The sequence below is a fragment of the Anabrus simplex genome, chromosome 1 (assembly GCF_040414725.1).
Source record: "Anabrus simplex isolate iqAnaSimp1 chromosome 1, ASM4041472v1, whole genome shotgun sequence".
In the NCBI taxonomy this organism is placed as follows: domain Eukaryota; kingdom Metazoa; phylum Arthropoda; class Insecta; order Orthoptera; family Tettigoniidae; genus Anabrus; species Anabrus simplex.
Window position 1 is genome coordinate 798176252 of NC_090265.1, and position 25947 is coordinate 798202198.

General features: G+C 39.1%; 1 protein-coding gene across 3 annotated transcripts in view; it reads right to left on the reverse strand.

Annotated features, from left to right (window-relative positions):
* Nucleotides 1-1861: 1861 nt before the first annotated feature.
* Cbl (E3 ubiquitin-protein ligase CBL) overlaps nucleotides 1862-25947 on the reverse strand; it is a 468900-nt gene continuing 444814 nt past the window's right edge. For all 3 annotated transcript variants that reach the window (XM_067136287.2, XM_067136286.2, XM_067136285.2), the window contains one exon: nucleotides 1862-7318. In XM_067136287.2, coding sequence (XP_066992388.2) covers nucleotides 7036-7318 — 283 coding nt within the window. In that variant the 3' untranslated portion in view covers nucleotides 1862-7035. The remainder of the gene's footprint in view (nucleotides 7319-25947) is intronic.

Here is a 25947-nt window from a genome sequence, read left to right on the forward strand (position 1 = left end):
AGTGAAAAATTTTTAATATTTGGGCAGCGTGATGTCACAAGATGGAAATTTGGATGGAAAAATTGATTAAAGAATGCAGCAGTCTGCAAGTTTCTACCAGTGTGAGAGACATTGTATGGAACAAAGACGTGCCAATGAAGAGCAAGAAGGTTTTATACTCGTCCTATTATAAACCTATACTGAACTATGCTTCAGCAGCCTGAACGTTGACTAAGCGGAACCAAAGTAAGATACAAGCAGCTGAAATGAGGTTCTTGAGGAGCATACAGGGAAAGAAAAGACGAGATAGAATACAAAATGAGGAAATAAGGAGAAGTGTGGGAGTGTGTAAACTTCAAGAAGAGATTGATATAGCAAAGCTAAAATGTTTTGGACACATGATGAGAGTGATATAGATGTTGATTCCCTATGGGCCAAGCAGGCATCAATTTTTGGTAGTAAGACAAAAGTCTCTCATACTGCATTGGCACTGCCAGTGGCTACAATTAGCCTACGCAGTGGCCTCCACGGTATGCACTAGCCATGCGTCTTGGTGCGTGTGCTGGGTACCAACTGATGAGCCCATCCTCTTATATACAGCATTTCTTACCAGACTATCATGATACAGAGTAAGTTGCTGTCACCTAACGACAATCTGTCCAACCAAATCTTGGTGCGGCTTTGTAATTGAATTAATTACATAAAATTACTCATCCATTCGAGACAAACACACAAACATAGTTTCACTTTTATATACATAGAACAGATTTCATGCTCAGAATATTATGTTAAAAAATACTGATGGTACTGATAAAATATAGAATTTTTCTGCTATCTAAATAACTGTCCTGATAGTTCTTCCCACTTCATTTTTTGCCACTGCAGTAAAGTTGCAGAGTTTAATAACAAAGCTTTGAAAGGGGTGATAGCATCAAAGAACTGTGGTATCAGTCAATTACTCTGTAAAATTATTAACTTAATTTCTGACCAACAATCTCTGTCTTGAGCATTATATTAAATAATATTAACCGCGTCAAGGTATACTGTCTGCTAGTGGCATGAACTGCTTTCAAGCATCAAGCCATTTCAAATTAGCACTGTACGCTGTGCAAGTCTCTTATAAGCGTGAAACCTTGTCTAAACCTTTCTGCCATCTATTGAGTGTTGATTGTATGTCTTGCTGATCAAGGAATTCAAGTGGAGATGGGGAGATTGCCTTCAGGATCTTCACCTATCATGCCTACAGCACATTGCTCTTGCATCTAATAGGCAGTTCTATCAGCAAAGCAACTTTCAATGGTTTTGGAGGCAAAAACAAATTGAAGGATAGCCAAAACTATATAGCGCATATATTATTAGATTCAGGAGATAGCGATGCTGATAGTGACAATTATTTTAGTGATCTGAGTGGTGGCAATGATGCAGAAGATGGCGCAGGTAACAGGTAACTCAAATAAATTATTCAAGAATAAATGTATTTTCACTTGTAAAGTGAGATGTTTTGATTAGGTGGACTTGTAAACTAAATTAATGTTCTTAATTAAGTCGTATCAGTACGAACCAATATAATGAAATTTCTTAATTGTAACAGGATCTTATTTACTGCTGATGCTGGTTTGCATGTACACCTTGAGGATAATTCTGAACCTATAGATGTTTTTTGAGCATCTGGATGTAGCACTGTGTGAAGGCCAATAAAGAATGAAGAAGAAAAAGAGAATTTTTCAACATTTTTTTTTTTTCTGATGAACTTGAAGAACAGATAGAGAATGTTTGTATTTGACATTTTATGTTCCATGTTTTGCTCTAGTGAAAATATATTCATACTTGAGGAAGGAAAAATTACCAAAATAAATAACTCAACAGGTGAAAGTAAATACTCGGTCAATGGGTTAATGTAAGGTTCCATACGTAATCTGCATCAGATTATATTTTTCTTCCAATGTTACACTGGTAAAACTGTAGGAACTCTGATATCAGATACATTAAAGAATGCAAGTGAAGTACTTCAGCCAATATTTTCTAGGCTTAATGTACTGTTTTTAACTTTTTCACTTAGAGTGAGATAAAATTTACCCCTCACTAATAGAAATGCCAATTATTCTAAATGAAGTAAAGAGGAGAAGGGATCCCTGTCAATTCTCCACTATACTTGGACTTGTAACTTGTACATCCAAAACCCATTCTAAGTACTTGACTTTCTTTTCCATTTTCAATCCACTGTCTGTCTTGAGGTATTCTTCCATTAGTATGACAACCATCTACTCCACTCCATGGGTGACAAATATGTACTGCAGATTCACCAGACAACTTACTGCTGTTCATCTGTATAAATCAGCTACCTTTTTAGTCAGAATACTTAAATCCATTATAAATATAATGCAAATTCACATACTAATGGAACCGTAGGGCAATGATTAATAATAACTGCCACCCCAAAAACAAGTCCATAACCAGTATGACTGAAAAGAAATCCTCCTTCCTTACAAAGAATGAAAAACATAATAGAACAGTAAACATTTGTGGCTTACATGTAGTTCTTAACACAAGAAAACAGAGACAATATTGATTCCTCTCTAACGAAATGAATTACAAGAATGTAATTGCACGAAATATTTTCGCTGCCTTTATTTTAGGTATAATTCAATTATAAGTCACTGTGAAGTAAGATAATAATAAAACAGTAAGAAAATATTTCTTCTTTATTTAAAAATTTCTTTTGGCTTAACAGCTTGTAGGAAGTATAGTGCAAAAACAAATGAGAAATGTAAAATTAGGTGGGTTTTGTTTGGTTTATTCCTTGCTATTTTCTTGTGTCACTGAAACCCGTTTTTCCTGTCAAGAAAATCTATAAGACTGAGCAATAAACAAAAAATCTCACTCTGGATCAATTCACAGATCTTGCAATTTAAAAAAAAGGAGTTTTTGAAGTATACTAGAATATAATAAAATTAAAATTCACAGAGAAGTTTAGAAAACCACATAAAATAAATTATGATCAGAGAGTTAAATATTTGTCCCATTTAAATAAGAATGTACTTCCTGAAAAGGCATTAAGTTCTTTTCCTGGGTTGGACGGTGCTGCTGTTTTATGTACCTCAAGTACAGGTTGCTGACATTTTGAATACATTGCAGTATTCTTAATCAATGCAACTAATGTACCCCTACTTGATCCAAGATAATGAGTCTCCCCAAGCAATTAAAATCAACTGCCACGTATCATATCTCCAAGCCCTAGGCTCCATAAGCTCCGAGGAGATCTCTGGAACATCTGGAAAGTCTAGCGGTCAGACTGGCCATTTCTGTTACTGTTCTTTAGCTTGAGACATTCTCTGTTTTCATGGTCTGACCTGCATACTGGTAGTTTGTGTATAATCAGTAGTAGCACTAAGAAGCTCGGGGTCTCCCCACAATAATTAAAATTGGGCCCCTCGTTTCCTGATAACGAGTTACAAGTTTATTTCATAGTTTAAGGTTGGTTGTTATTACAATGAGCAGCAGCAACGACGGCGACGGTTGATGATGATGATGATGATAATAAGTCACACAATTTATTTTTCAAATCTGAAGGAATTAAAATATAACACTTAAACCCCCCCTCCACACACACACACACAATGAATGCATATTCCAATTACAGTACCGGTAACCAAAGCGCGCTGACTGTCACAATATTAAGAAGTAATCTAGTTCCTTGGACCAAATAATTTACTACTATTTACAACTCAACCGTCAATCACAGGCCTACTTACCTACACTGACTGCTGAGAGTTATAAACAGGCTTGAAACGTCAGTACCGAAGTTAAGATACGGAGGATGTCTGTTATCGCATCTTCGCTGACTACTGGGTTCTCAGAACTGGCTAATTACTTCAAAAGCCTTGTTGATTGTTGTGAGTGGTAGCAAGGGATGGTTATTATTGGATCAGGTTGGGAAACACACATTCTCTCAGAAATAACTACCATACTGCTCTGCACTACAACAGCCGAAGTATGGAATAACCCTCTGTAATACAAATAATACTGTGTTGTGTGCTGTAGCTTTATCAATATGTAAAATCACTCTTGAGCTACTGAATTAAGAAACAGTCATGGGCCCCTCACAAGCCATGGCCCCTACCCCGCAGGGTCCTTATCGCCGCCACTGTGTATAATAAGTATACAAGAACTGAATTTCTTCTTAAATGAATTTGATAGAATTTAGAAGAATGTTACCAAATGAGCAATTCTTGAAAGCCTATTATATATGAATTACCATTATGCAGGTCAGACCATAAACACAGGACCCTCCTCCCCCCCAAGTTACAGATCTGACTGCCGGGCGAGAGATGCATTCCAGATTTTCTGGAAATGTCCTCAGGTCTTCCTGGAGCCTGACACTGGAGATGCGATAGAGGAAAGGCACAATGACCACCTTTGTAGCTGCTGTTAGCTGCTATGGACTGAGAAGAGGCACATCAGTCACCTTGATAAAAAATACTGCAATAAATTTGAAACGTCAGCAACATGTACATAAGGTACATAAAAACAACAGCACAATCCAACCCAGAAAAAAAACTGAAACAGTAGCCATTAATTGGAAGTACAAGTTCTTACATTCACTTCAGTTGCTTGATGCCAACATCTATTAGAGATTGATTCACAAGACTTTTAAATCCCACAAAGATCTAAATCTATTTTACACTCTTAGAAAGGGCTTATGATCTACAAGCTTAGCATGGATATGTTCTTGCCTCTACTGAAACTCTCACTTCGTAAGGTAATAAGGGAACAAGAATTCTTCATTACGAATTTTGAATTTAAGCTTTTCATTCCACATCATATTGCACATTGTTCACTACAACTTATGAATTTGATTATTCGTTCTGTACTGACATTAACAATATTGAAAATTAATTTTTAGAAAGAATTTATTGTGAGGTTTCACATGTTTAAAATGGGATATACACGTTAACCTGTTCATAGCAAGTGTTTGTCTTCTCAATGAATTTTCAGCAGTTTTATTCCAAGAACTTCCTTAAATAAACAAACAAACCAACAAACAAACTTTACTACACAACTATTATAGAATAATGTGTCTATTTATTTTAACTTGTACAAATTTTTTAATATTTATTCCCTGTTTTTAACATGTCACTGCAATGTGATTAAAAATTATTTGAATCTGGCTGAAGATGGCCACAAGAATGCTGAAACATGTACCAGTTTAGGCATGACTATTTAACTGTAAATAGTCAATATCAATTACTGAATAGGTGGAACCTCACAAATTCTTTCTTAGAATTAATTTTCAACATTGTTCACTGTTATCCATGTTTTGATACTGAACATAAAGCACAATGATTTATGTATTCATTTTTTTTTTTCACAGCCATAAGCCCTAATAAAACTGCAATATAACATCTATGTATGGTGAAATGAAATGGCGTATGGCTTTTAGTGCCGGGAGTGTCCAAGGACATGTTCAGATCGCCAGGTGCAGGTCTTTTGATTTGACTCCCGTGGGCGACCTGCGCGCCGTGATGAGGACAAAATGATGATGAAGACAACCCATACACCCAGCCCCCGTGCCAGCGAAATTAACCCATGATGGTTAAAATTCCCGACCCTGCCGGAAATCGAACCCGGGTCCCCTGTGACCAAAGGCCAGGATGCTAACCATTTAGCCATGAAGCCAGACTCTATGTATGGTAACTGCTGTGTTACGAGGCATGATGGTGGATTACCAGTCCCTAATAACATATATAATTAATCAGAGAGGATAGGGAAGGCTTCCATAAAGAGTGGCATTACTTACTCACTTTATGATTGCACTTGGGTAAGGTGGGGTTAGTGTTTATTTATCACAGTGGGCAGAGGACAGTGGGCCAAGCAGCAGGCAGATCAGTAGACTGAGTACTGTTATCACAAATCTTTCATTACTGACAGGGCGACATGGATTTTAGAGAAGAATCTGTGAGTGTTACAAATAGAAAAACAATGGGCCAAATTCAGAATGTGATGTGTGTTGACTGTTTAGGGGCTTACAGCATTTGAGTGAAAGGAAACACAGTATCACCACAGTCTAATCAACTAATTGAGCAGTTATAGATTTACTGAGTTACTGTAACTAATGCCAGATCTGGATGACAGAGCATTGAATGGAAACAAGCAGTAGTTCCTGGAATGGCCGAGTGCAATCCTATTTTAAATATGCAACACTATACGTACCGAGTACATTTAAGTCAACGTTTAATTAAAAATATTTATGCCCATGACTGACTTAAAATATGAATGTCTGGAATATATACATGCAGGGACACAACCATGCCTCTTGTGTTTAAAAAACATAAAATGGAGATATTTGCAGTTATAATAAACATTAAATTAGTGTGTGTTACACTATCATCTATAGAAAGTATTAAAGTAATGGACAATTAATTTTCAAGTGTAAGAATTTATGTAACCCTTGGTTTGTCCCAAGAAAACAGGTTTGTTTAAATCCAGGTCATTTATTTCAATGTTTAGTGCTCAATCTCTTATGAACCAGCGAGTAATTCCCAATCAGTTCAGAAACTTCTTTGATATCTAACAGCATTTGCAAAATGATTGAGGCCTACTCACTAGTTCACTATATTGTAGAGGCCATTTGTTTCTTCATGTACAACTTATCAGTCTTAAAATCATAATATTGATAGAGAAAAATATCAGCATTTTGCTTACCTCAAATCACATGGAAAATTAAATATTTTATGTACTGTTAGCAAGCTTCACTTACGACAAGTAGATGTATAACAATAATTTAATAAGATAGTTTTTGTAATAACAATTAAAATATAGTAATTACAATAGCAAAATCTTTAACATTTTCTCCATCATTTTCAAACATCACTCGTTTTATATAAATAAATATTTACTAATCATCTTCTCGAATCATGACACACTGTTTTTATACCAACTAGAGTCAAAACTGAATAGGTCAAAATTGAAGTTATATCAAGTCCACAATGAAATTGAAATCACATGTTATAAGACTAGCTTGTTACTCTCGTAGAACTAGCGATAATCGTTCAAAGATCACGTGGTAGTCTGTTTAGTAGCAAATTCATGCAAAATGTCCCATGCCATCTCCACATCATTTCTAGTGATTCCAAGCGCACGAATCACTGCGTCCTGAGTGTAGCCCTCCGACATAAGTTGCGCAATATAGTCCATGTTCAAATTTTCATAAGCCACATTTGATTCACTAGAGCCAGCGCGTTGGTAGCATTGCTTCTGAGCTTCTGTAGCTTGTTTGCAACGACGAGGTGTGCTTCCCCCAGGGTCCAAGAGGCTTGAAGCTCCCAGATGAAACATCTTACTGCAAAATAAATACCAAGACATATTTTTAATTAATACACAGAGAGATACATTCATTAAGAGAGATTTCAAGGTTTAACAAGACTACTGCAAATTTTTGAGAACTTACTGAATAAAATAATAACCTAACTTTGCCATACAACAGTTTGAGAAAAAGTATAAGTAGCGATCGAAGGTTTTTCAGATCTTAGTTTGAGCCACTTCAGTATTAAAGAGCATCCCAACAATGAACAAGTGGTTTGTTTAAAGATGTAGCAAGAGAGGAATACACTGGTACCTCAAGTGCATGCGTAATATACGTGTCACTGGGTTCTTTTGTAGTGCAACAAGATTCCGTAATTTAGAGCTCTTTAACCTAAGACAATCGGGGCCATGAAGCAAATTCTAAACAACAAAGTGTATCTTTAATTTTTATTGTAATGGAGGAAAATCAACCAGTAATAATCAATGAATATAAAACTAGTTCCCAGAGAATTTGGTAAAATCAATCCACAGTAATCTTACACCACTTTCTTGCTATTTCTCTGTTGTTTGCAATAGTATATGCTCACAATCTGAGGCCTTCTCACATTCCTTCAGTTCCAGGTTTTAGATGCTGACCTTTGAGACATTCTGCATGAGAAGGGCAAGCCTAAAAATGATTGCTTTGAGATAATCCATGTGCCAAGGTTTGCATATCCTTAAATCAGATAAGGGTGTCCCTGCTATGAGGTACTCCTTAAATTTTCATACTGAGTGCACTGAGCATTGAACATTTTACTGAAATATGGAACAAGGATTACATGGCTATTGTTATTGTTCTGTGGACATTAAAACAACAAAATATAAAGTACATTTGTGGAGTTAATGTAGGTTAGGACTTAGCATAACATAACATCACAAATTACTACGTCAGACAATGAATCAGGAGTTGCCCCAGTTTTGGAGAAGATATAAGAAGCTTCCCTAAGGCGGTATACACACATCATGAGAAGAGATGGGTGATCAATTACAATAATAATAATGTCATTTTGCTTTACGTCCTACTAACTACTTTTACGGTTTTCGCAGACGCCGAGGTGCCGGAATTTAGTCCTGCAGGAGTTTTTTTACGTGCCAGTAAATCTACCGACACGAGGCTGATGTATTTGAGCACCTTCAAATACCACCGGACTGAGCCAGGATCGAACCTGCCGAGTTGGGGTGATCAATTACGAAGACAGTTGTAGCTTAATCGTGTCAAGGAAGAAATGAAGATCATAAGTCTCAGACATGATGATGCCCTTAATAGGACCAATAGAGAATTGCGTGCAAAGTAGCGGTTCCTGCACCATCGTGGGAAAATGCTAGGAAGAAGAAAATAATGCAGTTTAAATAATAAACAGTATAATTATAGCGATAACATTAATACAGTACATCAGAACAAACAAACTGTATTGCCTTTACTGTTCACAGCTGTTTCACTTGCTCTGGCAGCAGTGGCACTAATAGTACATCACACTATCTTCTTCAGAATGTTCCTCAGGGGCACTCCCTGACAAGTATGTGATCTAGAAATGTCCTGTAGTAAGGTGTCACGTACATGAGAAGAGCTTTGATGGCCTTGCTTCCTCATCCATGAGCTATATTGCTGTGGCATACTTTCTGCCATTTCCTGGAATAAGAACTCTTCATGTTACTCATAACTGGATTGATACTATTCATCTCTGCATGAAACTGTGCCCCAATACAGATGCACTTGCATACATACTATGACTGTGATGAAGATTGACAATGGTGTGTTCACCCTTTTCTTGTGCAGCACTATACATTTCATTTCAACCAGTCATAGGCTCTGCTGCTGCCACCTTCAAAATGATTATTATTTTGAATGCCATATGAGAGATCTTCTCAGACTGGCATTATACAGCATCAATGAGTGGCAAGGGAAATAATTTGACTGATAGTGGGCTCACCCTTCTCATACGGAAAGCAGGTGAAGTTAGAAAGAGTGGAGAATGGATTACTATGTTAATGAAAAGTATGATTCATTTGCAATGAAAGGAGTTACCGTACTAAAACAATACATTAAGAGATATTATCATAGTACCGGTACATGTTGAAGTAAATATTTGGGCTAGGTGGACATGTGTAATTGGAGACTATGAAAAGAGAATGGCTTGTCAACAACAGAGTTAGTTGTTAGGGATAGTTATCAATATCAGCCAAGCCAGAAAACCCAGGTATATTTTTCAAATGATTTTACATCACACTGACACAGCTAGGTCTTATGGCAAAGACTGGGAAGGAAGCAGCCGTGGCCTTAATTACAGTACATTACACTTGCTAGGTGTGAAAACGGGAAATCACAGAAAACCATCTTCAGGTCTGCTGACAGTGGGATTTGAATCCAGTGTCTCTTGGATACAAGGTGACAGCTACATGATCCAAACCATAGCTAACTTGCATGGTCAAACTTTGGACTACGACGAACAAATCTAATATGTGTCACTGCTGATGGTGGATGGAACAGGAGTTCAATTAAAAACTCATGTGGTACGGAATATTTGTAAAGGTATGTACAATGAGAAAAACGAAGTCCAGGATCCAACGTTTCTCCATTCGACAAGTTACCAACAAACACTTAGGGGGTCAATCTGTAGATTCATGAATATCGTGGAGACTGTCTTGAGTACAGAGAATTTTGCTTGGTCCCATTACATTACAGTCTGTTTACAAATTTCGTTGTTGGCACTAAAAGCGAGTACCAACATATTCCTCACTACTGTGTGGTTTGTTAGCTTGGTAAAACTTTACTAACAGGGAATCCAAAAAGAAAGGTTCAAAATCCAGCATGGTACTGCTTGCACAATGACATAACATGCTCCTACTACTACTATTATAGTAGAACCCTTTTTTAACGAATATCAGAGGGATTTGATATTTCTTCCTTAAAAAGAGGTTTTCCTTAAAAGGGGCTCAAAGAAAATAGACTACATATCACAAGAAATAATAATAATAATAATAATACATTTATGTCTTTTACTAATGTAATGTCAAAAAATAATAAAAGAACATATTAATACTAAAAACTCAAATTAACACAAGAATAACAGAAAATATTTACAAAACAGCAGACATAACAAATTCCTTAGTGGACCCTTGGGAGCACAACCTGCAGCAAGGAAAAGAGAAATAGGTATTACTGACTTGCAATCAGAGATTTGTGAAAAACAGACCATGAGAACCATGAGAATAAGCACATTAACCTTCACTTTCTGAAATAGTCCAGTACAGTGGTTTGCTTCCTCTTGCCCCAGATGCCTCATGGAAATAAGTTTTCTCTCAAATTTGGTTGAGACACGCTGAAGGAGGAGAAGTACCAACTGACAATATCCAGTCCCTCCACTGCTGCCCCAAAAGTTGGTTCTGCTGGATCCTCGTCTTCTTCCTCTTTAGTATTTTGTCTTTTTGCATCATCACAAAGGTCTCCCAACATCCATCTGTAGTGCTGAAGTTAGGATATCATCATCACAAGTAACAAATTCTTCTAATGTTGTGGCACTCAAAGCCTTTGATATAACCCCCCAAACTTCCTTAATGCCATCAGTAGTGTCATCTTCATTAAAAACTTTTGAAATGGCACCAAAACCTGCATGGCCAAGACAGTGTCCATTGTGACTATTTGCCATTGTTCCTACAAACATATGTATGGCTTGGTATATATTCAGATTCATTTCCTCATTTCGAGGAAAGAAATAGCTCTTTCAACCAGGGCCTTCCTGTACTTCACTTTCACAGAATGAATAATTCCATGGTCCAAAGGCTGCAGGTAACTGGTGCAGTTATGAGGAAAGAAAACCACTTTGATATTCTGCAGGAAAGATTTATCTGAAGGATGAGCTGGACATCTATCACCAGTACTGTCTTCCTTCCTGCCAATCCCAACTTAAGATCCAAGCTTCGTAAACATTTTAGAAATATCTCCAATTACATCCATGCACTTTTGTTAAAATCATATTTGCATGGGAGTGTACGGGTGTTCTTGAAGCATCTTAGATTTATCTAAGATAAAATTCTTTTACAATTATATCTTTTATATATATATATTTTTTTCTATTTGCTTTATGTCGCACCAACACAGATAGGTCTTATGGCGACAATGGGATAGGAAAGGCCTACGAATGGGAAGGAAGCGGCCGTGGCCTTAAGGTACAGCCCCAGCATCTGCCTGGTGTGAATATGGGAAACCACGGAAAACCATCTTCAGGCTGCCGACAGTGGGGTTTGAACCCACTATCTCCTGGATGTGAGCTCACAGCTGCGCACTCCTAACCGCACGGCCAACTCGCCCGGTGTAGATATTTAAAGTCAATATGGAACCGGAATAAAGTTCATTACTTGCATTTTGGATTCTTAAATTTTCCAATTATTAGTGGGAGTAATTTTTCACTCCCGTCGCTGTTAACAGGACACAACAACGCTTTCAGCCTTTCTTTACATTTTTTTCCCCTCCATGGCATTTTCTAGGTGAACAGCATGTCTCGGACGGGAGCAAATTATAAAACACTCCCGTTTCATCGGCGTTAAAAATATCCTCAACATCATATCCTTCAAGAAGTTGAGGTAACGTATTCTTTTTCCAGCATACAACTGTATCGTCATTAACTTCTGCACTCTCGCCACACGTGTTTTGAAACGACAGATTGCACCTTTTTTTAAACGATCAAACCAGCCATTAAGCATGGAAATCAACCAAACTCAGCTTAAGTGTAACTTCTCGAGCTTTATGTTGAAGTATATTCCTGTCCATTGGAATGTTCTCACTCCTTTTTCCCTTGAACAATTTGATTAAAATGTTTTCAAGTTCCTCGTACAGCGGAAAAGGAATATTCTTCCATATTTTTGCTCCAGAACTGCACTCCACTTCTGCGGTCAGAATTGCTTCCTTCTGTTTCATGATGCCAAACAGTGTAGAGGGTGTCAAGTCATATTTTTTTGCCATCTGTGACAAAGGTACTTGGCTATCCCTTTCAACATCACTAATGATGTCGATCTTTTGTTGAAGAGTTGGCTTCTTATGTTTAGCAGCCACAATGAACATAGTCCGCCGTAACTCGCAGTACAACTCTTATCACAGACACAAGTGTAACTTGCAGTACAACTTGCAACACAGGAACAAAAACAGCGAATGAAGCAGGAGATATTCTTCAGTCAGCGTATTCCGCGTGATTCCTAAGCAGTGATTGGTGTAGCGAGACGGAAATGCCTAGCTGGTATAACAGTGCTGTGGCTATAAGTTAAGGCAGCTTACCTCACTGGCGACATAACCATAGAACTATCGATAGTAAATATTCTCCATTTTCAGGTAATGACTAGACACAGGATATTTAATTTCATTATGGGATTATTTATACATTTTTAAAATTATTATTATTGATTGCCACTATTATGGATGCTGTAAAATGTGACTGTAGAAATGTTGTACGCTTGATGAGCGATATGAAAGTACAGTGGAACCTCGATTCTCCGTTTTTGGAGGGACCACAAAAAAAAAAAAAAAAAAACGTACAACACGGGAAAACGGAAAATCCGGGAATGAATGAACCATGAACAATTTGGCTAAACATAACAAAAAAGAAATATGTATACTTAAAATCTTACAAACACCCCTAAACCAAACCAAACTACAGCCCCAATGGGCTTTCCGCCTACCAAGCGACCGCTGCTCGGTCCGAACGCCTGCAGATTACGAGGTGACGCATGGTCAGTGTGACGAATCCTCTCGGCCGTTATTCCTGGCTCTCTAGACCGGAGTCGCCATCTCACCAATAAATCAATTAAAGGTAATCGTAGAATGAGTGAACCTGGAACCAGCCCTCATATCCAGGTAAAAATGCCTGACCTGGCCGGGAATCGAACCTGGGTCCTCCGGGTGAGAGGCAGGCGAGTTCGACCGTGACATTAATTACCGGTACGCGACTTAAAAGTCTAGAAACTTTACATTCAGTTTTACCGAGGAAACTACGTCGGTTTCCTCTGAAAACTTCTTTTTTTTTTTTTTGCTAGGGGCTTTACGTTGCACCGACACAGATAGGTCTTATGGCGACGATGGGATAGGAAAGGCCTAGGAGTTGGAAGGAAGCGGCCGTGGCCTTAATTAAGGTACAGCCCCAGCATTTGCTTGGTGTGAAAATGGGAAACCACGGAAAACCATCTTCAGGGCTCCCGATAGTGGGATTCGAACCTACTATCTCCCGGATGCAAGCTCACAGCCGCGCGCCTCTACGCGCACGGCCAACTCGCCCGGTCTGAAAACTTCTTTCAGTTCAACTTTGATCGGTCAAACTGTTCGAAAAACCTAAAAACATCAAGCCAAACAATCGACCACAAGTAGTTTAATTCTCTAATCTAATACAATAAATCACATTGGATACAAAAGCGCCCAACATGATGGCGAAATCCCTTTTTCTTTAAATCTTCCATTGTAATTTGGTCACCGGTATACTGAGTATAGATAAGAAATGTGTTTTTCCACCATTCAATACACAATTTATTTTAATAGATTAAACTAGTACCGGTTTCGGCTCTTTAACGGCCATCATCAGCTAGTACATGATTTGTTTTAGCCATTAGACAATTCACAAGTTGTTATTGTATTAGGCATCCGGATGTCTAATGGGGGATGGAAATGTATACAATAGCATATAATTAAAATATCAGTAGTCAGGGTAAAAAGTTACAAATTAGAACATGAGTATGTAAAACATATTAAAACACACAGGCCACAATATATAACATTTAAAAAGTTTCAACACATTAAAATGGTACGTATAGGTAGACACTTGTTAAAATTTTCAATTCATGCTACATAGATTCCATTCTTCTGTCCTCTGTGCAGTTCCTTTACTTCTAAGTTATGTTGATTTTAGCTGCGTAAGGTAATCTTCGAGAACATTCTGAAACTGGTGTACATCTTATTGATATGGGCCTTTGTCATGAAGAAATTTTGTTGTGTTATATATCCCAACTTGTGATATACTATGGCAAGTTTCAATATAGCAAACAGCAGGTCTCGAGCTTGTATTTAGAAGTAGTTGATGGCAACACCTCTCTCGTCTACGTTTGTTGTTGTAGTCTGTAAAGTTAAGGTGATATAAGTATGCCGGTAGTGTGTGTATGGAAAGAGTACTTACTATAGTTGTTGTGGAAGTCTTGTGCCGATGTGTTTGAAGGCTTGTTGTGTTCTACTGCGAGTGCGTCTGGGGCTCATATTAGCTGTGGAGGGGAATGTAGGTGGAGGGGAAGAAGAAGTGGCCGTAGGAGAAGTAGGGGCGGGGTCAGGCTTGTGATTCGTTGGTTTGTTAGAGCGTGTGTTTACTATTTTGAGGTAATCATTCTTTAATGTCGGAATGGCTTTGTCAAAAATGATGCTGGTTTTTTCAGTAATATCATTAATGTTATGATTGGGGTTGGCGTATTGGTCTAAAGAAATGTAGAAATCTTCGGTTATGTTGAGCAGGGGGCCCTTGGAGTTTATATTTAGTATCGTCATGTCGTTATTGATGTTTGTGAAACTATGCTTAGATTCTTCTACATGTTGGCCTATTGATGAGAAATGGTTATGTTTTACTGCATTTATATGTTCATTGTAGCGGATGGTGAAGTTTCTGCCTGTACGTCCTATGTAACTTATGTCACAGTTGTTACATTTGATACGGTAGACACCTGATTGGTTGTATTTATTGTTATTACTGACTGTTTTAGTGTTATGTATAATGTTGGTACTATTGTGTGTGGTTTTGAATGCTGTTTTTATGTTGTGCTTCTTGAAAATATTAGTTATAGTATATATGTGGGTGTTGTTAAAGGTAAATAGGGCATAGTCTTTTTTGGGTTTGGCTGTTTTTGGTAATTTAGTTTTAGGTTGTGATTTTATTTTGTGAATGATTTTGTTGATCATTTCTTTGCTGTATCCGTTATGTTTAGCTATGTCGTGGATTAACTTCAATTCATTGTTTTGGTCTTCTGTTGTCATTGGGATGTTAAAGGCTCTATAAATCATACTATAATAGGCTGCTCTTTTTTGTGTATTGGGATGAATGGAGTCATTTTTTATGGTATTTGAGGTGTGTGTGGGTTTCCTGTAGATCTTGTAAGATAAGTGGTTGTCGTGTCTGGTTATTGTTAAGTCTAGGTAATTTAGTGTACGGTTATTTTCGGTTTCTTTGGTGAATTTAATTTGGGGATCTAGAGTGTTAAGCTTGTCTAGTATAGTTTGTGCGTCAGTGGATCTATTATCTAAAACCGGTACTAGTTTAATCTATTAAAATAAACTGTGTATTGAATGGTGGAAAAACACATTTCTTATCTATACTTTGAATCTGTCAATATGGAAAATGAAATTTATAAATAATAACACCAGTATACTGTTCGTAGTCAGTTTGTGGAAATCGTATACCACGAAAATTAGGCCTACGGCCTACATTGACTTTTAAAGGTTATGTTGAACTCGAGAATATTGTTTCGAATGTAAGTATCGATTCTCAAGTTTTCGAATGCATTATATTCAATTATGTCAGTCACTAATCACGATTAAATTGGAAAGAGAAAAGGTATTATCAAATACAGTAGAGATAATACGCGACACTGAGCGAGATATCGAGGGACAGCTATTGGAGCTCACTCTAGCAGATAGACCTGAACAGTACTGATTCTCTCATAAGAGCACGTGTATTTTTGTGTGAAGTTTTTGGTGTTACTTATGCGTTATCAGTGAGCTGACGTTATTAAATAGTAGCGTGTCATTCCTTGATAACTCCTCTCAACATGAGGGGAAAGGTATGTGCTGTGTTTGGCTGCAGTAATTACGAAGTAGAGAAAAATGCACGGTCGTTCTTCAGGTTCCCTCGTGACAAGAACATGTAAGTAATATTGTGTTTGCATATATATTCTTCCAGTGACAGAGATTTTTATAGTACTTCATAATCTTCTGACCTGCTCGACCCATATTTTAACTGGCATAAAATGTAATACGCATATTTTATTCTATAGTGCAGCAGTTAACCTTCAATACCGATGTGTTGTTGTAGGAGTGATCTGTGGGTTTTGAAATGTCACAGAAGTGATTTGGATAAGGTGTACAAGAAAGAAGGGACGTTACGCTTATATAAGAATATATATATATATATATATATATATAAGATCATTTCCAGGCCAGCGACTTTAGAAATCCTCGACAATACAGCCAAGGGTATGTTACATTTTTGCTCTAATTGTATGTAAATATTCCTTAAAGCATCACTATCGACAACATTTTCATACTTTTCTTTCTTTTATCCCTCTTCTCAGATTAAAGCCGGGATTTTATAGATTTTCTTTCTGTTAGTAGGCTTCATATTAAGAGGAAAATTGTCCAGATTTTAATTGTTAATTCATTGCATCATGTGTGTAAGGAATGTGCTGATATTTTTATTGACAAGTGTCTTAATGTGATGATAAAATGTTTTTTAAATGAGAAAAAAGACAAATCTAACCGTAAAAGTTCAGGCAGGAATGCTAACGCTAAAAAAGTAATGCATCAATGAAAGATCAAGCCATTTCACAGCAGCCAATTTCATATCTTGCTTATGTGTCTAATTTGAGTCTTTGAATAATAACCTTTTAAATAATTCTTCATTCATTTATCCAGAATTGCTTTAGCAACTTTGAAGTTAATATCTCAATGACACTTTCTTTCTAGACGTAATTTATTTATCTATTTCCATATATACATTTCCCTTGATATTTGAATTTAGCGTGATTTGTTCAGGTCAAGTCACTAGGAGCACCACCGTCGAATTGTCTCCCACTTTAGCACGGCGAAATCCGTAAGTGTCGCGTATTGTCTCTACTGTATTTGGTATTATCAAAACTTCCGAATTTACGGTTATTCGCAAACTTGACCTCAGCTGGAAAACGCGCTCGCTGTCCAAGTCGGTACGAGTGCGAAATGATGCAAAGGTTTTTACATGTAACGTGCGCAAATAAAACGACTGCGGTTTTAACATTTTAACACAATAACGTGAAATTCCTAGACTTACATTAGGACCAAAATAGTAATAGGCAATTCCAAACCCTCCCATGGCTTTATGTATGTAAGAAGGTGTAACATCTGTTCTGGTCTCGAAAACGTAATCGTATGCGATAATATTAAAATACTAAATTTGTGTTACTTAAGAAGGAGCTGTTTAGATTTCTGCCTGAAAGCTCAGTGACTACAGATTGCCCCGAGGGAAATGCCGAAAACCTGTTCGGCGATACACTCGGGAAAAAAAAGTAAACATCCAACCATGGACATAATGTAGATGCTTGCAAGTACGAACATTTGATGAGACTCGTTCCGTCTTTAAGTAGAGCTGTCGAAATGCGCTCTGTCTCCTTCCAATTATCGTGGACACTCTCTGCTTTGTGATTTCGATTCTCTAAACAATACCACCCGAATGCAATGCTAAGATGGTCCCTAATGCAAGTTCACCGCCGATAGCTTTTCCGCTTACTCAAATTACCGCAATGTCTGGACGTTAACACCAAGATCCGCAAGTATGCATTGCCGTCCTTTCGTGAGATACAGTTTCTTGAAAAACGCGTGATCGAGGATTTAGAGTTGATGGGACTGAAATTTCTGAACGGTTGATACGGGAAATCGTTTCTTCGAGGAACGGATAATGCGGGATTTTTACAACGTGATTTAATTAGGATGCTCACGGAACCACGTAATTTGAACGGATAATACGGGAAAACGTAACTTCCGGGAACGTATAATCGAGGTTCTACTGTAAGCGTTTTTATGGATATTTTAAGGTTACCAAGCTCGATAGCTGCAGTCGCATAAGTGCGGCCAGTATCCAGTAATCTGGAGATAGTGGGTTCGAGCCCCACTGTCGGCAGCCCTGAAGATGGTTTTCCGTGGTTTCCCATTTTCACACAAGGCAAATGACGGGGCTGTACCTTAATTTTTTTTTTTTTTTGCTATGGGCTTTACGTCGCACCGACACAGAGAGGTCTTATGGCGACGATGGGATGGGAAGGGCCTAGGAGTTGGAAGGAAGCGGCCGTGGCCTTAATTAAGGTACAGCCTCAGCATTTGCCTGGTGTGAAAATGGGAAACCACGGAAAACCATCTTCAGGGCTGCCGATAGTGGGATTCGAACCTACTATCTCCCGGATGCAAGCTCACAGCCGCGCGCCTCTACGCGTACGGCCAACTCGCCCGGTTGTACCTTAAATAAGGCCACGGTCGCTTCCTTCCACTTCCTAGGCCTTTTGTATCCCATCGTCGCCATAAGACCTATCTGTGTCGGTGCGACGTAAAGCAAATAGCAAAAAAAATAAATTCAAGGTTAACTAGCAACCCATCCTGACTAAAACAGCCCTAATTCCTTAACCGTTCATGCAAATTATGTGCTTTAAAGCTTTAAAGAGTATTTTAATTTTTAAAATGAGTCCTAGAGGAGGTTAAACACCTTATTTGGATGTAAAATTTGGGGAAAGTCTCTATTTATTAATTGATTAATTCACTTATTGATTCTTTTTTTTTTTTTTTTACCACCGACTATGAACTAAAATCGCTCTAAAGGTCAAATGGTTCGAAATAAGTATATGCCCTCCCAGACTTTTTTGTACAGCTTGAGCAGCTCTTCATTTCGTACCCTTACACTTGGGGTATAACGACGACGGTTTAGGCAGCGTAATTTTTTCTAGAACACAGTTTCATTTCGTTCAATATGCATAACCTTTACAGTTTCTAATTGCTTTTAAACTTGTTAAATATATCTTTCACTGTAAATCCCGTGAAATTTGAAAGAGACCTCCGCCTATACGTTTATATTTCATGAAGTTATTGTGTCTTGCAGTATGTACGCGTACACCAATCATGCCTCTAGGCCGTACAGCTAGTCTAGCCGGAAACCGCACTTCGCTCCCGTACAGCCGTCATTCCAGTACTACCTACAGTTCAATGGACATAACTAACCAACAGCATCTAGCATAACAGTGACTGCTGCTTGCCGGTAACAGCGATTTCCAGAGGCCGCGCCAATTTACCATGGCTGCACACATCGCTAAAGGAGCGCTTTCATTTAACGCATTAACTTCGGACTGAGATTACGTGAAAACGGAAGTTAATTAACATTTTAAAAACATTTAAAGTTTTACTATCGCAAATTTTCGTTACATTGGGCTGTGCAATTGTAATTTATATGAAATACTAGCTGATGTACCCGTGCTTCTCAACGGGATTCTCAGAAAGATTGACTTTGTGGTTTTCCTAACTGAAGTCAACATAGGTCATTACAGAAACATCAGTAGAAAAGTAGCGATTAAAAGTAATGTTATCATATAAAATACGCGGACAAATGAAAAACCGCACATTTTCTCACCTTTAACGAACAGTACTACGGTGCCGCTCTAACATTCCAAAGTTACAGAGCTGGAATGACCAGGCCGCAGACAGCCATGAGAACTCCTCTGCCATTATTCTGTTAAATATGCACACTGCTAATTCCAATCAGTGCCTCAGAGTAGGGATTGAATAGCTCAAATGCTATGATGAACCAGTGTATTACGTACCAGTAGTATCAGAAAATTGATTAACTGGAGGAATGGCATGCTAAAGAAGAAAGTTATCTAACTCCCCAGCTACTTCCCGCCAATATTCAGGCAGGCTGTCACACTCTGTATGACCGGGCGAGTTAGCTGTGTGTTTGGGGCGCGCAGCTGTTAGAAAAATACTCGGTGCGCAGCAGAAATCCTATCTATTGGAGATGAGTGGCAACAGAGGACACAAATCACATTACAATAAACAATGACTTCTGTGTATGCGTGGTAGAGTGTCGGCCTCCGGATCCCAAGATAGCGGGTTCAAACCCGGCAGAGGTAGTCGGATTTTTGAAGGGCGGAAAAAAGTCCATTCGACACTCCATGTCGTACGATGTCTGCATGTAAAAGATCTCTGGTGATACATTTGTTATTTACCCGACAAAATTAATTAAATCTCAGCCATAGACGCCCAAGAGAGATCCGGTTTACTCTGTCTGCCATCTAGCGGACCTAGAGTAAAACGGAACGTCGAAATTGATGAGCAGACAGCCAGATGGCGTCAAATCGAAATGTCTGCAAACAGTAGCCGAGGCCATACGATTATTATTATTATTATTATTATTATTATTACAATAAACAATGTACAATGTAATGTTATTGTTGATCAATTTTATGAGCTTTCTATGTTGTAGGCCTTCACATTTAGTTTTCTTTTGAATCTGATATTATGGCGTCTTATAAAATTATTTATAGCGTAGGCTGTAGTTCTTTATTCCCCGACTTTACATACCAATTTTCATTAAATTCTGTTTACCCATTTTCTCATGACTCACCGTTGATATGGACTTAGTAACAAAAATCCAAATTCATGAATATCCCTGTGATCATAGCCGGTACAGTAACAATATATACGACATAAATGATAGGAAATTTAATACTGTATAACCTTAGTTATGTAGTATTTATCGATACGACCACTAATAACATTATACAAAATTCATTTTTAATTTCCCCTAAACTACCATTTTACTCAGCATGAATAAAATTATTTATGTCCTAGATTATAGTGACTTATTCTTTGACTCTGAATACCGATTTTCATTAAGATAGGACCACTAATAAATATTTGAGAATTACATATTAGGCCTTCCATTAAACTACCATTTTTCTCAGCATAAATACAATTATTTACGGCCTAGATTGTAGCGACTTATTCCCCGGCTTCGCCTACCAAGTTTTGTTAAGATACGACCATTAATAACATAAATATTTGAGAATTAAATTTTAGGCCTTCCCCTAAACTACCATTTCACTCAGCGTGAATACAATTCTCTTCAGCTGTTTTCTCGTGATGCGTGTACATACATACAGACAGGCAGACAGAAATTACGGAAAATTGAAAAGTGCATTTCCTTATTACTGTGGACACAACGGATACAGAAATACCATTCTTTTCAAATTCTGAGCAATGTACAGACAAAACTATTTCATATATATAGATATTCCTTAAAAGCAGACTTTTCCTTATTTTGCGGTTCATTAGAAGGGCGATTAAATAACATTCTGCTTATGGCAATTTGGCTGGGATTTGCGAAAATCTTTGTTAAAAGCAGGCACGTTAAAATGGGTTTCTACTGTAGTTAACTTTGCTACTGCTACTGTTAACTAAGCACAGCTTAAAGGCTAGAAACTTCTTTCAAGCTTTGCAAAGAAGTCAATGTATCAATGATATATTAAAGAGACTCACAAACATTGCGACAGCATTTAATTATACCTGTAAAATACGGTAAAGTATCTAACTGTACTCATTACCGATATATATCTCCACTCCATGTTCCATAGCCAAACATAACTGATAGTTCACTATTGTGTTTTGTATTACTATATTTTGGATATGCTAGCATGTTCAAAGTTAGCCAACACTAAACATCAGAATGTAAATACATCTTATTATGTACGAAGGGCGTACTATATTGTTTTACACTTTATTTTTGTATGTCCAGGTATGGTTCACATTTCACTTCTGAAGGTGATGAAGTGTTTTGTTCCACCGGTTGGTAGCAGCACACGTACAGGGACCAACGAATGCACTCGTCATAGCCAATTCATAACAACATTGTCAGCGTAGGAGCAGACAACATGGAAAGCAACCGTCAGGGACAGCGCTATACGACTTGGTTCCTATGGAAAGAAGGCATGACCACTGCAGAAATTCATCGGCGCTTGGTGGCAGTCTGTGGAGAACATGCGCCATCACAGAAAACAAGTTTACAACTGGGTGGACAGTTGGAAAACAGGGCGCACATCGGTGGACAAGGGAACCAGTTCTGGAAGGAATGTGACAGTGTCCACACCAGCCAACATTGCCCGGATCGAGCAGGCCATCCAAGGGTAAAAATGCATCACATTTATGGAAATGGAGGCACCCATGGAAATTAGCCGAAACATCCTGCAGTGGATTGTGCACGGTCACTTACAGTTGGGGAAGGTGTCATCCACGTGGGTGCCTAGACTCTTTGTAGATGAAAAGCAGAGGCGTGTGGATGAGTGCAGAGAACGTTTGCAACGCCACGATCAAGATCCAGCTGACTTCATGGCTAGGTTTGTGACTAGTGATGGAACATGGCTCCATTACCATGAGCCACAAATGAAACAACAATTGATGCAATGGAAGCATAGGGGCAGTCCACCGCCAAAGAAATGTCAAACAGTGCCATCAGTTGGCAAGTGAATGGCGACAGTGTTCTGGGACGCAAAGGGCATCATCCTCATTGATGGCTGGAATTTGGGGCCACAATTAACAGTGCAGCATAAGTGGCAACCCTTAAGTGCTTATGTCGTGCCATTCAAACTAAGTGGCCAGGAAAATGGGCTAAAGGTGTGCTTCTGCAATATGACAATGCCCGGTCCCACACTAGCTGAGAGATAACCGCTGCCATTGATCAAATGGGATTCACGGTGCTGCCACACCCACTATACTCTCGTCTTGGCACCAAGTGATTATCACCTGTTCGGGAACATGAAGAAACCTCTGTGTGTTCGCCGTTTTGTAGATTTTGCAGAAATGGACACAGCTGTCAAGGCATGGGTATGCAGCACTCCGAAAGAATGGTTTCATGAAGGTCTGCAGAGACTGACACATTGATGGCAAAAGTGCTTTCAGTTACAAGGATATTATGTTGAGAAGGTGGACGTAACAACTGATGTGTAATGTACTTCATTTGGGTAGAAAAAGAAAGTGTAAAACAATATAGTATGCCCTTCATACTATATCAGTTTGATTTTCTTGGGGGTTAACTTATAAGGCTGATGATGACCCCAACTTGGGTCAAAACTAGTCCCATGTATATCATACAGTGATGTAGTAAACAAATTTGTATTGATTAGGCAGATCTAACCCCATACCACTGAAGTCAATGTATTTATGACGAGTAGAACTATTTTGTGACTAATCTTTCAGACAGCTCGTATAATAAATCTGTAACTTTCTAAGTACATAGAAGAAAGTTTTAGTTTTACACTGACTGACAGTGACAATGCAACACCAAGGAGGAGTGGTTCGAAAGGGATGAAAGTTGGGGAAAAAACAGAGACGGCACGGATGAATAATTGATGTTTATTTCAAACCGATATGCAGGTTACACAATGCGCACGGCATCGACTCAGTAGGATGTAGGACCACCGCGAGCGGCGATGCACGCAGAAACACGTCGAGGTACAGAGTCAATAAGAGTGCGGATGGTGTCCTGAGGGATGGTTCTCCATTCTCTGTCAACCATTTGCCACAGTTGGTCGTCCGTACGAGGCTGGGGCAGAGTTTGCAAACGGCGTCCAATGAGATCCCACACGTGTTCGATTGGCGAGAGATCCGGAGAGTACGCTGGCCACGGAAGCATCTGTACACCTCGTAGAGCCTGTTGGGAGATGCGAGCAGTGTGTGGGCGGGCATTATCCTGCTGAAACAGAGCATTGGGCAGCCCCTGAAGGTACGGGAGTGCCACCGGCCGCAGCACATGCTGCACGTAGCGGTGGGCATTTAACGTGCCTTGAATACGCACTAGAGGTGACGTGGAATCATACGCAATAGCGCCCCAAACCATGATGCCGCGTTGTCTAGCGGTAGGGCGCTCCACAGTTACTGTCGGATTTGACCTTTCTCCACGCCGACGCCACACTAGTCTGCGGTGACTATCACTGACAGAACAGAAGCGTGACTCATCGGAGAACACGATGTTCCGCCATTCCCTCATCCAAGTCGCTCTAGCCCGGCACCATGCCAGGCGAGCACGTCTATGCTGTGGAGTCAATGGTAGTCTTCTGAGCGGACGCCGGGAGTGCAGGCCTCCTTCAACCAATCGACGGGAAATTGTTCTGGTCGATATTGGAACAGCCAGGGTGTCTTGCACATGCTGAAGAATGGCGGTTGACGTGGCGTGCGGGGCTGCCACCGCTTGGCGGCGGATGCGCCGATCCTCGCGTGCTGACGTCACTCGGGCTGCGCCTCGACCCCTCGCACGTGCCACATGTCCCTGCGCCAACCATCTTCGCCACAGGCGCTGCACCGTGGACACATCCCTATGGGTATCGGCTGCGATTTGACGAAGCGACTAACCTGCCCTTCTCAGCCCGATCACCATACCCCTCGTAAAGTCGTCTGTCTGCTGGAAATGCCTCCGTTGACGGCGGCCTGGCATTCTTAGCTATACATGTGTCCTGTGGCACACGACAACACGTTCTACAATGACTGTCGGCTGAGAAATCATGGTACGAAGTGGGCCATTCGCCAACGCCGTGTCCCATTTATCGTTCGCTACGTGCGCAGCACAGCGGCGCATTTCACATCATGAGCATACCTCAGTGACGTCAGTCTACCCTGCAATTGGCATAAAGTTCTGACCACTCCTTCTTGGTGTTGCATTTGCTCTGTCAGTCAGTGTATGAAGATATCACAAAAAAGACATATGATATGAACTGTTTTCCAATTAAATGCACAAAATGAAATCACAAGGCCTATTAGGCAATGTGCTAGCACCAGCGGGAGACTTAGAAGGTGAACGGGTTACACTGTTTGACTTGATGGGAATTGCGCGCAAGGAGTTCATCCCACAAGGAACAACTGTAATCAAGAACAACTAGGAGATCCTTTTCAGTCTTCATGATTCAATTTGTCGTAAGCATCCTGAGCTCCCCCCCTGCTTGAAAGTAAAGCTACATGGGTGTAGATTTCATTCCACCGAGGAGAGCATTACTGCTTCAAACCAGCAACACAGGATCTTCCTGCCCATGTACTTTAGAAGTGTTTGTGCAACAGGACTTTTTGAAGAACAGAGACGACGTGTTACATCAGAACAGTGCACAAGGAGAAAATGTAGATAACTACTAAGGAGGAATGGCCAATTACCAGCTAGCTTTCAATATTTGTTAGTCAACATTGTAATAAAGTATATGTGGTTCTTAAGCCATTTGAAAACTCACTGGCAGGAAAATTCTTATACTCGATAATGAGTGACTGCCAATGATGATAATATACAGAGTGAGAACAGCAACGAAGATTGCCAATTGTCTGTCTGATAGGAAGTGAGCGCAGATTGCCGCACGCTATAAAGTGTGGAATTCCATGGTTCTTGTTCACAGATCGTGGTGCACAGTCAAATGCCACAATCTGTCCAGAGACAATAAAGAATTGTCACTGCTGATAAACTTAACCATAATAGGTATTTATTTGATCCTGTATTGACTTGTTTGAATCTATTAAAGAAACTAAAATAGTTTATGTTGGGTCCACCAAGTCAATACACTTTTAATGATTGAAAATTATTTATTTTATCATACATGTTTCAGGAAAAATATCCATGCCCTTCATCAGTGATGTCAATTAATGGAATCCTCAAGAATTGTCACTCGAAGCTACTGACCATGGGATAGGTAGAAGTGGCCGTCCATTCATGTCTTGGACTGAGGAGACGAAGACGAATGTGAGGGAAATGTTCAACTGTAGACGGGTTAAATCAACACATCAGGTACAGTATGAAGGATGAGTTCTCCACCTAATCAATACTTTATTTTACACAGTGTCAATATTATTTACATAAA